This window comes from Apium graveolens, chromosome 8 (assembly GCF_009905375.1).
Source record: "Apium graveolens cultivar Ventura chromosome 8, ASM990537v1, whole genome shotgun sequence".
NCBI classification, from domain to species: Eukaryota; Viridiplantae; Streptophyta; class Magnoliopsida; order Apiales; family Apiaceae; genus Apium; species Apium graveolens.
In genome coordinates this window covers 232,422,603-232,439,762 of record NC_133654.1, presented here as the reverse complement: position 1 = coordinate 232,439,762, position 17,160 = coordinate 232,422,603, and the positions used below count along the sequence as shown (strand labels likewise).

At 32.4% G+C, this 17,160-nt stretch overlaps 1 protein-coding gene across 1 annotated transcript; it reads left to right on the top strand.

Annotated features, from left to right (window-relative positions):
* The first annotated feature begins 480 nt into the window (after positions 1-480).
* LOC141677618 (sucrose nonfermenting 4-like protein) lies at positions 481-17,157 on the top strand. Its single transcript, XM_074483619.1, has 13 exons — positions 481-1,167; positions 1,295-1,382; positions 8,715-8,924; positions 9,077-9,211; positions 9,352-9,411; positions 10,227-10,316; positions 11,481-11,615; positions 12,556-12,700; positions 12,771-12,944; positions 13,588-13,651; positions 13,728-13,797; positions 15,005-15,119; positions 16,723-17,157. The coding sequence occupies exons 1-13, from the start codon at positions 1,040-1,042 to the stop codon at positions 16,812-16,814; spliced, it is 1,506 nt and encodes a 501-aa protein (XP_074339720.1). The 5' UTR covers positions 481-1,039; the 3' UTR covers positions 16,815-17,157.
* The last annotated feature ends 3 nt before the right edge of the window (positions 17,158-17,160 follow it).

Sequence of the window (17,160 nt, the reverse complement as noted above, 5' to 3'; positions counted from 1 at the left end):
ATTTAATTCTACATGCTTATTAAAATTGTAATATTTTTTCTAAACTATTTTATCCGATTTTATAACCAAAAGCAAATCAAAATAAATTGAACCGTCCTTTTTTGAAATAATAAAACTTATGTTTTGATTGCGATTTTCAATTTTAAAATTAAAGATACATAATTTCGATTAAGATTTTAACCAAAACTTGAGCCATTGGACTCAGCTCTCCCCTGACGGCCAAGACCATCCAAAACTAACCAAGGACATAAATAGTAAACTCACCTACCAAAAAACTTAAATTTTGTTTTGGAGCTTGCCCTTTATATATACACAAAAACTGTTTATTTAACTGTACGCGGCTACGTGTTTGTTGATGAAAAAGAATGCTGCCTGCTCTTGTCGCGCTATACAATAGTTAGACATACATCATACATGCATTTATATAAACGCCAAAATAACAAAATTTGTTACTTTACTAAAAATAAATATTCTTATTCTGACATTTTTATTAAAAATTAAAAAATAAGTTTATTTTAGGGCTATACACAGACACACTCCCCTGTTCTTCTCTTATTCAACACCCCTTTTCTTTAATTTCCCCAATTTAGATTCCCTTTTAATCTTTTTAATTTTTAATTTTGCTTTTTTGCGTTTGCAAATTTATACCCAAATGAATGTTTTTCTTGAATTTTTATTTATATAATTTTGTGGGTCTTTATTTGTTTATCTAGAAAGTGGGATTTGCCCCAGTTTTGTTACCCTTTTTTGAGAATTTTTTTGGTGAACTTGGTGTGTATCTATTTATCTATAAGCCCTTTTGTCGGTTTTGACTGTGTTAGTTTTGTTTTCTTGGGTTTTTTTAGCTGAGGAGTTGAAAAAGATTGTATTTTTAGAACATGGGTTGTGTTTGATTACCAAGTGTTGATCATTTGGGAATTTAGTAATGTATAATTGGGGATCTGGGTTGCATTGTATTTGCCTGATTTTTAACATTTGTAGCTTCACTTGACAAATCTGATACAGAGTAGTTGTTTTCGAGATTTTCTTGAGGTTTTTTATGTTCCCTTCTGGTATGGATTATGGCCGTGAAAGTGGTGTTGCTGCTACTGGGACAGTGCTTATACCGACAAGATTTGTGTGGCCTTATGGAGGCAGAAGTGTTTATCTCAGCGGTTCATTTACGGGGTGAGAGTTTAGGTTTTTTGTTTGTAACTAGAGTTGCTGCTTTTCGGCAGTTTTAAATGTGGTTGAATTGTTGTATTTTTTGCTTGTTTTCATTTAACTGATTGATGGTGTGCTGAATTTATTTAAGGTGGACTGAGCATTTTCAAATGTCACCGGTTGAGGGTTGCCCTACTGTTTTTCAAACAATTTGCAGTTTACCTCCCGGTTTCCACCAGGTTTGGTTATAGTCCTAGTTCTTTTTGTAGTCATAAACTGATAAATTTTGTCCAGTTTTTGCTTGTTGTAGTGATTGGCAATTCTAATAATTAGTAGCAGTTGTATTAGATTGTAGGTATCTCAATCTTAGTTTTGTGTGACTGATGTGCATGATATATATTTTATGAAATCGTGGTTGCTCGAAAAAATAAGATAGTTCGTTGTGGTTTTAGTCTAAATTGTTAAGTGCCTTATAAATTTATGGATAGATAGGCATGTCAAGAAATGATTATAATGATCGAATGCCTTAAAACATAAAAACATTGTGTACGCATGGCTGATGATCTTTAAAATATTTTGTTGCGGTGATAGTAAAACATTTTCAATGCTGACAATATTAACCGGAACTGGTCAATATTAACTGAAACCGACCTTCAGAGACATCATATCTAGGAAGCAAGGGTGCGGGTGCGGGAGTGCGGGTGCGCAGGGCGGGGATACAGGAATTCGGCAAAAATAAAAATATGGGGATTCGGGTGTGGGGGGATACGGCAAAAAAAATAAAATAATATATATTATATATAATTTATAGAGATATCTATGAAATTAAACAAAATAGTCAAATAAACAAGTTTAACATCCTGAATAGCAATACAGAATTCAACATCCTTAATAATTAAAAGACAAATAACTAAAAAAATAAACAAACAAGTTGCCAAACAATACACAGTCAATCATGTTTACACAATTGTACAAACAAAACAGTATAATAATATTAATTAATAAACAAATAAACAAAAATTGATTTAACAAATATATTTAAAAAAGTAACAGTGGTCTTATTCCTTGGGAGCAGAGCAGCTTACGTGGACACACACAAACACTTCACATAGACACACACAAACAAAACACAGTGTATTATATATATATACAACCCATACATACAACTAGGAAGTCATAAAAGTAGAAAACTCTGCCGGAGTTCGTGACGGAGAACACGACGATGAAGATGAAGTCACCCAGTTGCCTCCCCTTTCTTGCCTCACAAGTCTAATAAGGGTTGCTCCTCTCACGAGATGAAACTCGTAAGTGATTTTTATGTAATTGAAAGTAAAAAAAAAAATAAAAAAATACGAAATATACCCTTCCCGCACCCCTCTTCCCGCACCCCAGCGAATCCCAGCTGCCAAATACGGGGATATGCCGCGTGACGCACCCCGTGCGCACCCACGCGCACCCCCGAACGCACCCGCACCCCCGAAGCTTTTAGTGCGCAGTGCTCCAGGGGGTTGGCGCACCCCTGCTTCTTAGCATCATATTCATTGTCCGTTTCCTATTTATGGAACTCAAACATTAACTTTATAGATTTGCATTTATTTTACTGGAACTATTTCATGTTAACTCCTTTACTTGTAATTTATACCTAGGCTCTGTTTTTATTTTAACGACTCTTGTCCGCTTTATTACCTTAAAGATGACTTGAAAAAGGCATTAAATTTGGTGTTCTTAGTTTTGAAAAGAGATCTTAATTATATCATTTGTTTAGTAGATTTAGGGGTGTAATTGTATTATAACTCAAAATGAATGTTATTGACTGTTTAAAAGTCAATGAATTCTGCAAATTTTATAAACTTTTAACGACTTCTATGGAGTTTTATATTTCATCATAATTTTTGTTGACTTTTTTAAACTGACTTTTGGCAAATTTTGTGCACATAGTAACTCCAGATCGATAGCTTATATTAATATAAATATTTAAGTGAAATAAATGCATAACATATAAACATAAATAATTGATTGTAATATTAAGTTAGAAATTGCCTAACAAGAAGATCAAATCATTAATAATATCACCATTAACTTTTTTATACAATAGTAGTATAAAATTAACCATTTCATTAACGGGCCTAACTATGTTAAATAAACACATTTGCTGATTAAAACACATATAACTGTTTTAATTGTACACATCTTTAGAGCCTACTTATTTAAAAAAACCTTTTTAATGGGTATTATTATTTTAAAACTCTATTCCATTTAAAACCCATACAATAATTCAAATTATTGAAACAACTCTAAAACAAATTCAAAACCTTAAAAATTTTGTTCTGGGCTATCGGTACTTGGGTTGGTTTATTTTTAAAGGGTGATGGCCCTATATAACTAAAACTAAATCAAGGAAGCCTAAAATGCTCTAGGCAGAAAAGGTGACCCAAAATGCCTCATGGATATGAAATCTCGAATCTCGTTTGCCGCATCATACTAATATGCAAGAATTGTCGCTGCCTTGTACTGACACGGAATAAGCAACACCGTAAAAGGGTTTTTCGATCCTGCGAGTTAGGTATGACCTTGATACTACATTAGAATCATAGTGCGAGGCATGTATTTTCAGAAGCTTGGTACGGAGCATGATATTACGTATTACACTGATATGATACTTCGTATTTCTGTCAATTATATGAATAGATGATCGAGAATGGATGCATCTTGTAAAGTGTTGTAATACGATGTCGGTGCTAATAATTCTCATACCTTTGCCAGCGATCGGAGTTTATTTTCTGGAAAGAGGCAAATCAAATTCAATCTCGTTTATTTTGTATGTATGTTTAACTTGTGTGTGTATATGTATGTATGAGTATACGAGGATTAAGATGAAGATGTCGTGATTATTGTTGAGAAGATGATGAAATTGGAATGTAAATAGATGGCCGGAAACAAGTGCTTGTGTTTGTATGCGGGAGAGGTCTTTTCATCTTTTATTTTATTTCAGTTGAATGAAAACAACAGGCTGTATGAGGTGCACATATGATTATGAGGTGCACGCACTGGCCTACTCACATCCGTGTGCTTTGCATTATGATTATGCTATGTTGATTGTGTCAAATAATATATATGATAAAGCCGCGTTAAATCGTTTTCCAGGGTAAATAGGGCCAAGAATCTGATATCGGGTAAATAAGTCCATAAATTCTCAAATTGAGGTATTTGGTATTTTCTCTATTTTTAGCCCTATTTGAATTGCCAAATTAATTTAAATATTTATTTTAATTAAAATAAATTCAACTAATTTAATTAAAATACATATCTAATATCTATTTAAATGGCCTGGTATGGCCTGGTTTGTGGGACACATTTCTAGACCAATTTACTGGGGTGGGTATATGAATTCATGTATTTTGATACCTATTTCTGCATGCCTATTTAGTTTAAAACATTTTTTACTTTGGCTGGTTTATGGGCCTATTTATTTTTAAATCTATATTTATGATAATTTTGAAAAGTTGTTTTCCTATTTAAACATGCCTAATTATCATAACAAAATATTCTAAAGAAAAATACATCTCTATGCGTACTTGTTTTTGTAACAAATCTAACTATTAGGGCGATTGAGGCCTATTTATTTTAAACCTATTTTAGTGGCCAAATTATTTAAAAAAAAATTTACATTATAAGGAATTTAAGTATTCTAATTACAGCACATTTTTAACCTATGTACTTGGAAGTTTTTATAGGACACATCTAAGAGCTATTTACTTGGGGGAGTAACGTGTTTATTTATTTTAAAATCTATTTACTTAGGTGAGGTTTACTAGCCTTTTTATTTTAAAACATATTTCCTTAGACTGGTCCATGGGCCTATATATGTAAAAATCTATTTACTTAGATCGGTCTACTGGCCTATTTGTTTTGAGACCAATATTAGTGGTTGTAATTGTTTTGAAAAGTTATTTTCCTATTTTAACATGCGTGATTATCTTATTCTAAAGAAATCACATCTCTAAGTCTTATTTAATTTTTTTAACAAATTCAATCAATAAAATATATTTGGATTGGGTAATGGACTTATTTATTTTAGTGGTCTATCCTAATTGAAATATATCTCTAAGAATTGTTTACTTGGGCCGAGCCTATCCTGTCAAAATCTATTTTCTTGGGTCAATTTATGAATTTATTTATTTTAAAACCTATTTTAACGGTTTTAATTAATTTAAAAAGATATTTACCTATTTTAACATACCTATTTTTTACAAACGAAAACAGGCCTACTTTTTTTTTAACATATCCAGTTGATAAAATATTAAAATTAAGATAATAAAAATAACAATTATTAATAACAACCATGCATCTCACGGATTATAAGTTAGTATAAGTAAAAACTTAAATTATTAAATTACAAATAATATGATAAATAGCGCGTGCATTGCACATGATATAAGCTAGTAATAATAAATAATATTCTATATAATAAAATCCCACCCCTATCATATGGGAGGTGATGCAAGACTATATATATATATATATATATATATATATGAATAAATAAATATAAAAGGAAGTGAGGGTGTAGTGACAAAGGATTCCTCTTTCCTCTGCCGTTAAAATAAAAATTTGAATTGAACCCATAAAGATGATTAAAAATCACTAGTCAGTAGGTAAATCTACTGGCTTTCAGTATGCGGGAATTTACAAAATTTGTATTAAGAAATTATAATCTAACGTGGAAAGACAGGGACATATATGCTAGAATATTTCTAAATCCACACAATCGACTGAATTAAATCTTTTATAATAAATACCCATTACGGGCTAATATTTTGATTTCTGTTTGCGTTAACTATCTAGAGTAAGCACCCACACAATAGATACTTGATTCTACTCAATTACACCACAATAAAGATTAAAAAATGGTTTAGTTGGTCAAAAGCCAACTTTGGATAGTTCACTTAAAATTAGGCAACTTTGACAATGTTGACGAACTTGGTCACCTTTTGCAAAAAAATGTGCTTGGATGGAAATGGAATCTAAATGTCGTGTAATAGACCAAGAGCTTGTTTGGGCTTGACTGGAAGTAGGATTCAACCCGCCTTAAGTTTCTTTTCATTTGTTTGGCTTTGCTGTTATTTACTCCCTCCGTCCTTTTCAATTGTTTACATTTTTTAGAGAGTGTTCGACACGCATTTTAAGGTGCATATTACGTATAGTTCTGTAATTTTTTTTACAATTTTTTTTTCTGAATAAAAATTAAAACATTTAACTTTTATTCAGAAAAAGAAAATTGTAAAAATAAGTTACATAACTATACTTTTTATGCACCTTAAAATGCGTTTCAGACACTTCCTCAGAAATGTAAACAATTGGAAGGAACTGAGGGAGTAGTTCTTTAAAGATAGCTTTGAATTAAAATTAAAAAATGCCGTTAGGTACGTTTTACTTAAACCTTTTCTATTGAACGTTCAGATCTATTTAATGCTGGTATGTAGTTGATATGTACCCTATTTTAGTTTATCTTCAAATAATATAAATTTAATTTTTTAATTAAAAGTTTACTTTAGATTATAATTTACTAAACTCCTAATTAATTTTAATACAGTTACCCAAACAGATTAATTCAACGTAAAAAAAAATAACTTTTCACTTAAAGTTATTATGGGTGCATACTGCACAGATGCACGAAATCAATAATTATGATAAATGGGGGATCCGGGTGCGAGAGATATGGCCTATATGAATAGATATATATATGTGTGTGTGTGAGTGTTTGACATTATAACAAAATTAAAAGGCTAATACAAATTGAATCAATAAATAATGTAATCATCTAAATTCAAGAATTTGACATTATAAAAAAACTAAAAGGCTAATACTAATTGAATCAATAAATAATGGGGTGAAACACCAGAATTACCCACGGTTGAACAAAGCGAGCTTGAAATACCCACTGGCGGGGGTTAGCACCCGAAATGCCCACCAGTTACGCCCTGGAGAAAGAGCATCCCTGGATACTCCTCTGTGACCAGCGTGCGTGTCAGATGGATGCGCCGAATCTTAAGCAGTATTCTCCACTTCAGATAAGATAAACACATAGCCTTACATAGGTTACGCCTACCAGTGATGGGTATTACCGGGATATGCCGGACAGGTAGTAGTATTCCCCGGATATGCCCAAAATGTAGTAGATGCGCTAATCATTGAGAGAACAGAGCCTAACGGTGATGCAGGACAGAATATGAAGAAACAACGATTTAATAAACAAGATCGCGAATAAGAGAACAAGCAATGAATTATACGATTGCCAAGAATAATTAATCAATATTATTCCCAAGAAAATGTATAATCAAAGCTAAGTAATAATGTGAGGATTAAATCACTTATATAGACTATAAAACCCGAGTATTAAATCTTATGGACTAAGGCCCGTAACAATTGGGCTTTATTATACATAACCTATTTAATTAATAAACTACTAGCCCCGCATAAAACCCAAACAGATAATTTTAATCCTCTCTAATCTAAATACATATAAACTCATAAATAACATATATAAACATTTTCCACTCCCGTTCCTCATCAAACGGTCAGGATCTGCCAGGAGGTCTCAGTATCCGCTGGATACGCCTAAGGACGACCAATATTCCTTGTGGATACGTTGTACTGTCCGACATGTAAACTGAATACATACGCCTCCTTTGCTGTAGTATGAACTGGATATGGCAGTGTATGGTGAACCTTGGATCTTAGTGTTGATACGCCAAAGGATGACAACCTACAGTTTATTAGTGTTAATTGGCATGAATAAGGGGTAAAATCAGTTGGATTCAACTACAGCTCTTAATCTCAATTGCAGCAGCAGTAGAACAAGATAGGGGTTATGTCTTTTGGGGGTTATGTTTTTTTATTCAACGGGCTGGGTGGGTTTCAATTTTTATATTTGTATGATATACGCCTTACTGATGAGCGTATATGGTAGGTAAAAAGATCAGATGCTGGGTATATTGGACATATGAGTTTTTTAAATTAGTTATTTTGGGCCATTTTTCTAAATAATTTAATCATCTAAATTCAAGAATTTAAGTTAAAATTTTCATTACTGTAAAATTAATTATATATCATACTTTTTATTTGTTAATGAACACCAATACTTTACTTTAGTGGAAGTGGCTAGTTAACAATATTTTTAACTATAGTTTGTATGAAGAAAATGCAAAATTGGTATTTTGCAAGGAAATGAGTGTCTGAGTATGTATCCGACAAGGGATACGTTGAGTGAACCAAGTACCCCTGCTTCCTAGGTTTGAAACTGATATATGGGCTCCCAGTGATATCGGTGGATGCTCCAGTGCAGAGCTTACGTGCAACTATTTTTCTTTTAGTGTCAGTGAAGGCAAGAAGTGATGGTACAAAAAATAAGTTTTGACATACATCGAAAATCCTAAATGATGAAAGCGTCAATTATGCTTTGGTTCATCATTTTCTTAATATTTATGTTCTGCGTAAATTAATGAACATATTATACTCCGAATTGTCTCATCTGTTGAAGGCCTTCACATTGATATTTCATTTCCTACCAGTATAAATTCATTGTTGATGGTGAATGGCGACATGATGAGCGCCAACCATGCGTGAACGGAAACTTTGGAACGGTGAATTCTGTCATGTTATCAAGAGATTCTGCTACTGTCATGTTGACAAGAGATTCTGTTTATAATCCTACAATCCCGAGTCCGCAAATACCTTCCGGTTCTAGCATGGATGTCGATAATGCTGCCTTTCAGCGTATGGTATGACTCATTTCTAGGTTTTCTTACAATGTATTACCGGATATTAGTTCAATTATCCACCAATTCCTGTCTTTATATACTCTAATTAAATCATTGTGTGCTTTGATGGATTTACTAGGGTGAATTTGGTATAATATCCATATTGTATGCAGGTGAGAGTTTCTAATGATACAATTAACAATGCACTTCCTAGGATATCAGAAGCAGATTTAGAGGTCTCCCGTCATCGTCTTTCTGCATTCTTGTCTACACACACAGCTTATGAGTTGCTTCCAGAGTCCGGCAAGGTTTGATCGTCTACTTTTAACTTTCCACCCTATCTTTAGTTTTAATGTTTAAGATTGCATATTTCAGACACATAAACACCGGCATCTACCTTTGATGCTTTTTGCATTTTTCTTTCCTCTCCATGTGGTATTGCTTGCAGGTCATTGCGCTAGATGTTGATCTACCTGTAAAACAAGCCTTTCATATTTTGCATGAACAGGTATATTTGTCCTCTTTCAGGACTAGAAAGATGTATCTGCATATATCATGTAAACTTAGAATAGCGGTTCTATCAATGGAATGGTTTTCTTTTCCTCCCCTATTAATTTGTAATGTTAAAAATAACAGATTTGGGTTTGCTTAAGAATTACCGATTAAAACCTGTAACTGGGCCAGCATTTACCCTTTTGTTGATAATTTTTATTTTTACCCTTGCTTATTGCCTTTCTCATCTTCCTCCACAATTTGCATCCATTCTTTTGATTCATATTTTATAAAATTGATTAAAAAGAAATTGCACACAGGCAAAGTGTGTAACTTGGAAATTAGATCATATAATTTATGCACATGTTTTATGCACAATTTAAGTATAGTAGCTAATTACTGCTAGTTCTATAATTTATACTCTAACTTACCATGACAAGGCAGAATTGCCGGTTAAGTTTAGTCTCACTAAGCAATTCCTTTTATTAGTAGAATTGACTACTGAGATTATGAAGGAGATTATTCTATAAACCGAGGTCTGAATATTGTCGATCATTTGTTTTTAGTGATGCTGTGATGGTATATAACATTAACACATGATCACTCATCATAGTCAGCAGTACTTCCTGTCTTCAAACTGATGCTTACTTTTATTAAGCAAAGAAAATTTCATAAACATTATACTACTTGATGTTCTCGTCACAAAATAGGTTTCCAAGGCTTAGAAATTTAGAAACTACCTTTAAGGCCGGGCTCTATTTAATTTCTTGGCAATTTTCTGTATGATATCAATCTGTTAGCCACAAATCTTCTGATTCAAGTTATTTCCAGGGTATTACTGTTGCTCCACTTTGGGACTTTTGCAAGGGGCAGTTCATTGGAGTTTTAAGTGCTATGGATTTTATCTTGATTATGAGAGAGGTATGACCTGTGACACTTGTCTCACTCACCATTGAATTATATTAATCATTCAGTAAAGTCATTGGAAGGTCTAAAGAAGATAAGTTTACGTGATATTTTACAAAATTTGGTAAATATTTGAGTACACCGGAATTTTGTTATAATTTATTAAAGAAGCTGGGGAAGAAACTGTTGACAAGAAAAGACTTCATTCCTACCTTCGCGTCTTGATTTGTAGTTTGATAGTTTCTAGATTTCTGACTTTAGACATCATGTTTTTGCTAAAGTGTAACGTAAAACGTAAAAATGATTGCTTTAATGTCTTTTTCTTTTGGTCTCCGTATTGTTCCGTACATCAATCTATTAAAGATTAATGGAAATATTATTAAGTATAGGTCCTTTAGGAATTTTGTCATAGTGGATAGACCTGCCAAGATTTGAGGAGAAAGTAATAAAAGGTTAGGCCATGTATGCAAGTACAAACATGGTTTACACGAGTGTTTGATATTTTGTAATTACGTACTAGACACTAAAAATATTGGTGAATGGATTGCTAAGAGCAGCTTTTAAGTTGGTGTTTTTTGTTTGCTGAAATTTTTTAAACTCAATTTAGTTCTCTTTAGAATGCATTGATTCATTCAAGATGAGCTGTCGTGTTTATAACTAGTTTTCTGGATATGTATTTCTTTTTTACAAAATGTCTACAGTATTTTTTGGCTTTGTATTGCTTTATCTGTTAGGGTTTTCTGGTTAAAAAGAACAAAATAAAATTGGTGGATAAATGGTGCTAATATAAATATAAAATCTGTATATGTATTTCATATATATTAATGCAAGTAACAAGCCTATTTATAGGAAAATAGTGATTCGTGAAAACAGGATATTTAGGAACCTAATATTTTCTCCTAATTATTTTAACTATGTCTACTTATCCTACTAAGCACTAACCAACGTTATAGATAACTTGGGAAAATTTTACATTAATTTAAATTATCTTCAAACTATTCTCGACATAATTAAGTTTACTTGTAACTTTTTTCTTTATATACTATTGTGTTATATCAAAAAGTTCTGTCCTCTTATTGCAAAATTTCTAAACTTGTTACTTTATTTGTGATTGGGAAAAATATGGAGCTTCGAGATGTGATTACTGATATTTTCTCAAACTAATTGTCCCTGTTGCAGCTTGGTGATCGTGGGTCCAGTCTAACAGAGGAAGAACTTGAAACTCATACTATATCTGCTTGGAAACAGGCAAAATTATTTTTGAACAGACAAGCTAATGAGCATCGGAGTGAGTTTCCTGGTCAACTTGTCCAGGTGACTATCTTCAATATACATCATGATTTGTATCATATCAATTTCAATTGGCATTGCTACTTACTAAACCAAGTTTGGTAATGTTACTTCTTAAGGTCTTTTCTCATTATTGTATGTAGATATGTGTGGATATGTGTTATTTATAGAAGATTAGATGGCACTGAAGCTAGTAAAAAAGATGGAGAGAACTAGGGAAATTGTGAGTTTTCCAAGTTTGTTACTATCGAATTCAACCTACTGTCCTACCAACTCGGCCAGGTCCAGATGTTTCGATGTCCATTTACTCTCAACAAAGTCGTGACTTTTTAATATATAGGAGGGCTCAAAAAATCAATTGTAATTTATTGTTCAGATTAGCTGGCTCAATATTCTGTGGTTAAATTTCTATGATTTTATGATTAATATGTATATTGTGATTTTCAAAGTCACTTAGGTACAGTTAGTAGCCACTCATCCGTTGGTGGCTTGGCTTTCCATTCGTTTTAGTAGTAATATTATTGTTTTTCCAATCAAGCAAGATAGCCGCATGCTCAACTGATGTCAGGGTTGTTTCATCTTTTAGAGTTTTAATTTATACCTAATTCATTTTTAGTGCAAGTTATACTTTCTCCATTCTAGAAGATGACCCTTTTTTTATTAGTTGTGCAATGTGGTGTAATTTCTTTTGGCGGTGTAATTATCTAGGTCAGTGTATCAATTATTCCTCGAATAAAAAGAAAATATCTGATTTACTATACCAAGTAGCCTTTCTGAGTGTCTGATGTATTAATAACATATTTTTTATACATTCATTTATAAAAAATACAATATTTAACATTTTAACCTGTTCATTGGTTCAAGTGCATATGCACTGTCCGGACTTGTTGCTAATTACATATGGATAACATGCCAAGGAAGGAAAGTAAGATTGATTTGCACTGACATAATGCTGCTTGTTCAGGCAGGGCCAGATGAGAATTTGAAAGATGTTTCTATAAAGATTTTACAAAGCGGTGTTGCTGCATTGCCCATTATTCATTCATCATCAGAGGAAGGCTTATATCCACAGTTGTTATGTCTTGCATCACTATCTGAAATATTAAAATGTAAGAATTTGAAAAACTTCAAAAGTGAGGATAGGAATTTGCTTACTGACGTCGGATTTGCTAATTTCAGGTATATGCAGGTATTTTAGGAATTCGTCTGGATTGCTACCTATACTTCAATTACCAATCTGTTCAATTCCGTTGGGGACTTGGGTCCCGAGAATCGGAGAGCCAAATCGACGACCATTAGCGATGTTGAGACCAAGTTCCTCTCTTAATGCTGCATTTAATTCATTAATGCAAGGTTCTGCTTCTTTTTTAATTAAGAGTAAAAGATTTCCTAAACTGATGACATATGTAAATAAAGCATTTTTTCTGTTTTCTTTGATCATTTTTAAGCTTCTGTTTGTGATTGAAAACAAGATACCTGTTATAATAATGTTCTGTTTGAATGGCTGCAATGAGCTGTGAAAAGGATATCTTAGAAAAGAAGGGTAAAATTGATGTCCCTAAATTCCTTCAAATTTTGTTTGAGCATGATAACCTCATTTCTGCAGAGTAGAAGATTGTATTATTTGAATAGATGGATTTCGGATTAAAGCTGTTTATGTTAACCTAATAATTTAAACACCGGCTTTCAAGACCTTTGGTTTATTTGTGTCAATATAATGCAGCTGTTTAGTCCACTTCCTTATCCATGTTACTAGAATCGGGCGATTGCAAGCAATTATGAGCTATTATAACTGTTATAGATATAGTATGCAGTATGCACTATAGCATTTGGAGTCCGTCCTTTATACTTGACTTCAAAATTTTAGATATACTATGGTAAATTTTTGTATAACATGCATCTGTTGGGATTTTGGAAAATGGGGATTAACTAATCTGTATGTTATATAAAGTATTAATGATACTTCATTTCTTACCTGGAGTCCTTTCTTTTGCAGCTCAAGTTAGTTCAATCCCAATAGTGGATGACAATGATTCCCTATTGGATGTTTACTCTCGAAGGTAAACAAATTGTTTATTGTATAACTTGCTTCTTGTTGATGTGCACTCTGCCCAGATTTTCTGCTGCTTTTGGCAGTGATATCACCTCTTTGGCTAAAGACAAAGTTTATACACACATTAATTTGCAAGAAATGACCATACACCAGGTCAGTTGCTTCCTTGGTTTATATTGACACTTAACTGCCCACACTTGTAACTTTCACTTCGGTCCGCAAAATTTCTTAGCTCTTCACTTTGAAGCTGCGTTTAGATCATATACCAAATTTTAACCTCTGTATCATATCTCATGGATTTCATGTTCACACTTGTTAATTTATCATATCTCAAGGATTTCATGTGTACACTTGTTAAGCTGTGAAAAGCTTCAGAGTTCGTTCAAACATTCGTCAGATCACTGCATTTCTCTCAATTTGATTGGTTTAGCACTCAGCATCAATTATTGCCATATTGCTCACATGCCAATCTGATATATAGGAAAGGGCTAGTTAGTAGTTTCAAAAAAAAATTACTTGATGCAGAAATTTAGTAACGTTTTATGGACATATTGAACCTTAGGTATGTATGCAATGAACCTTACGCGCGGTGACATTTTTGAAATTGATTAAAAAAACCTTGACCCTTGCTTTAAAGAACAAAATGTTTACGTGTTTGTAAATAAATGAAATTTTGTATACCTGAGGTTCGAGACATGTAACCAAGGTTTACCAATACCACGTGTTAAAAAGGAACCGGTACATTTGTGTAACTGACTGAAGCTTCGTATAGTTTAGGTTTAACATGCATAAGCATAACTAAGGTTCAACAAATATCCGAATAACTATGTTGAACCTTAGGTATATAAATATTTTTACAATATTACAATCAAACAAGCCAAATTATATAATTAACTTGTATTTCTCTATCCTGATTTTGGAACGGTGAACCTGGAGGAATCTTCTGTAAATAATTATAATTTAGTGAACTGAAACTTATATACATATGCACTATATAAGTAAGCTTAATACATACGTAGCTATCATTCAACTTGTTCAAAAAAGTTTCTGTTTTAAACAGTTTCCGTTTGATCAATGATGTGTAAGAAGTGTGATTTTTTAACAGGCATCAGCTATAGCTGGTTGACTATTTTTGAGCTTTTAATTACTTTTCCACATTGCAGTTGAAACGAAAAGATACTGATTACATCAGAAATGACTGCTATTCTAGTTCTCTGGCTGTTTACAAATTCATTCTATTTTAGTACTCCGGATGTATTCATATTTTACGTATTATAGTGTCAACTCAATCCATTCCCCAGTTTCCTGCATTGATAACTTTCTGTCCTTTTTTATTATAAAATCTGTATTTGGTTTTCAGGCATTGCAGCTAGGACAAGAACCATACTCTCCTAGAGGGGGTAGCAGCCAAAGATGTCACATGTGTTTGCGTTCTGATACATTACATAAAGTGATGGAACGCTTGGCAACACCAGGTTCTTTATTTTCGTCGCCGTCTTATGTATTTGTTTTTACGACTCAGTTTCTATGAGTTCTCTGTTATATTTAAACTAGCATAACAACCTGTGCGAGGCACGGGTCATTTTTTACGATTTATTTACAACATATTTATATTCATTTGTTTTATGTTTATTAATAAAATTATGTAGTATCTCAAGTATAACTAATATAAGTAGATTAATTATCAATTCAGAGATTAATATATATGTAATAATTCATTTTCTTATATGTGACATAATTGAATCTTTACAAATTGTGTAATTGATATGTATAATATACAGAAGACTAAAATTTAATATATATATATATATAAAACTAAGTGGCTCGTATATTCACATAAAATAAACTAACAGTTAATATGCAAAATAAGTTGGTCAGTCCTATTAGTGAAATTTGCAAGTTTAGATATCTATCACAATTTTGTACATTGTAGGCGCATTTGTGGGTGTCTACAATAGAATTTCACAAGGTGATTAATGTGTTAGACTTCCAAAATCTTTCATTTTGTATTTGATATAAGGTTTTTCGATATCGGTTATTTCATTTTGTTGTGTTAACAAATTTTTTTTAAAATATAATAAACATACATGCAAATTTATATTTTCAAATGAATAAAATGTCATTAATTTTATACCATGTTAGGCTATTATAAATTGATTAGTATTATTATTTTAATAGTAACTTAATTTTTTTAGAAATATATAACTAATTAAATCAACAAATATAAAAAAAAATATGTTTAAAATGTTATTTTATAACCCTTATGTGACAAATACATATTAAGTGTATGATTTAAAGTACAACATATTAGCATAGTGGTAGTGAAGTGTGCATTCTAGAGGCTAGATTAAGGTTCAAATCTCATTAGCAACATTTTTTTTGAATATAATAAACACACGGACAAATATGTAAATTCACATGAATAAAATGTCTCACTAATTTAAACCTATGTTGGTGTATGATATGGATAAATATATTTTTGGTAAATTATGTGGAACTGAGATGTGTATGACCTAACTTGCTCAAGGATAACTATAGTTATTCAATTTCTCTAACAAATGTGCTTGTTGGGAAGTCAAGTGTTGACGAATACTTTCTTTTTAAGTTCATGTCATGAATCAAGTTCAGAATGGAGTTTTTAAGTTCAGAATGGAGTTTTAAGTGGTTGTTGATTGGAAATTTTCTCTGTTGGCATTTACTACTTACCATTGTGCCCATGTTTAGTATCATTACCTATAATCTAAGATTGGCCAATTTTTGGCTTACTCAGTGGCCAGGGGTTGGGGTTGCTATAAATGTTTTCTGGAGGATCTTGCAGTAATCCTTCTAATTCAATTGTCAAGGAATTTATAAATTAGATGTAAGAGTCTGTTATTTGGGGGCCGTGCAAGGCTTGGTGGCTTGGTGTTCTTACCGAAGGGAATACATTTCTAAGCTTGTTAGTTGAAACCATAATTGGCAGTCCTTTTAAGTTAATTTTCTCTTAAATTAGACATTCTCTTTGTTTCCTGATGCCTTTTCTTGTGCTAGAGTGTGTCTATATCATCTCGTGATAACTCGCGTATCATTTTTTCTCAGGAGTGAGACGACTCATCATTGTGGAGGCTGGAAGCAAACGGGTTGAAGGCATAATTTCACTAAGTGACGTTGTCAGGTTCCTTGTTGGGTAAAAAGCTGCTGTTGCAGTATATCATGCCATTTTTGCCGCAATTCTTTCTAAGTTGTACAATTGGGTAATTTGGTCTGCCGCATACTTCAAGATCTTCTTTTTAGAATATTAGGCCCAGAAAAAAAAAAGGCTTGTAAATTTAAGAATTAGGTTTGTGGAATATGTTGGTCCTTTTTCGGCTTCTTGACATAGTAACTTGTGTTGAAATTGTAAAACTGCCTTTTTTTAAGAACGGCAACCTGTTCGACATTTCGAAGCAGCTACTAATATGACTGGTTGGTAAAGCAAGGACTTGGGAAACTCTCACATGAATTTGTGCTATTTTTAAGTTTATTTAAACTATAGTA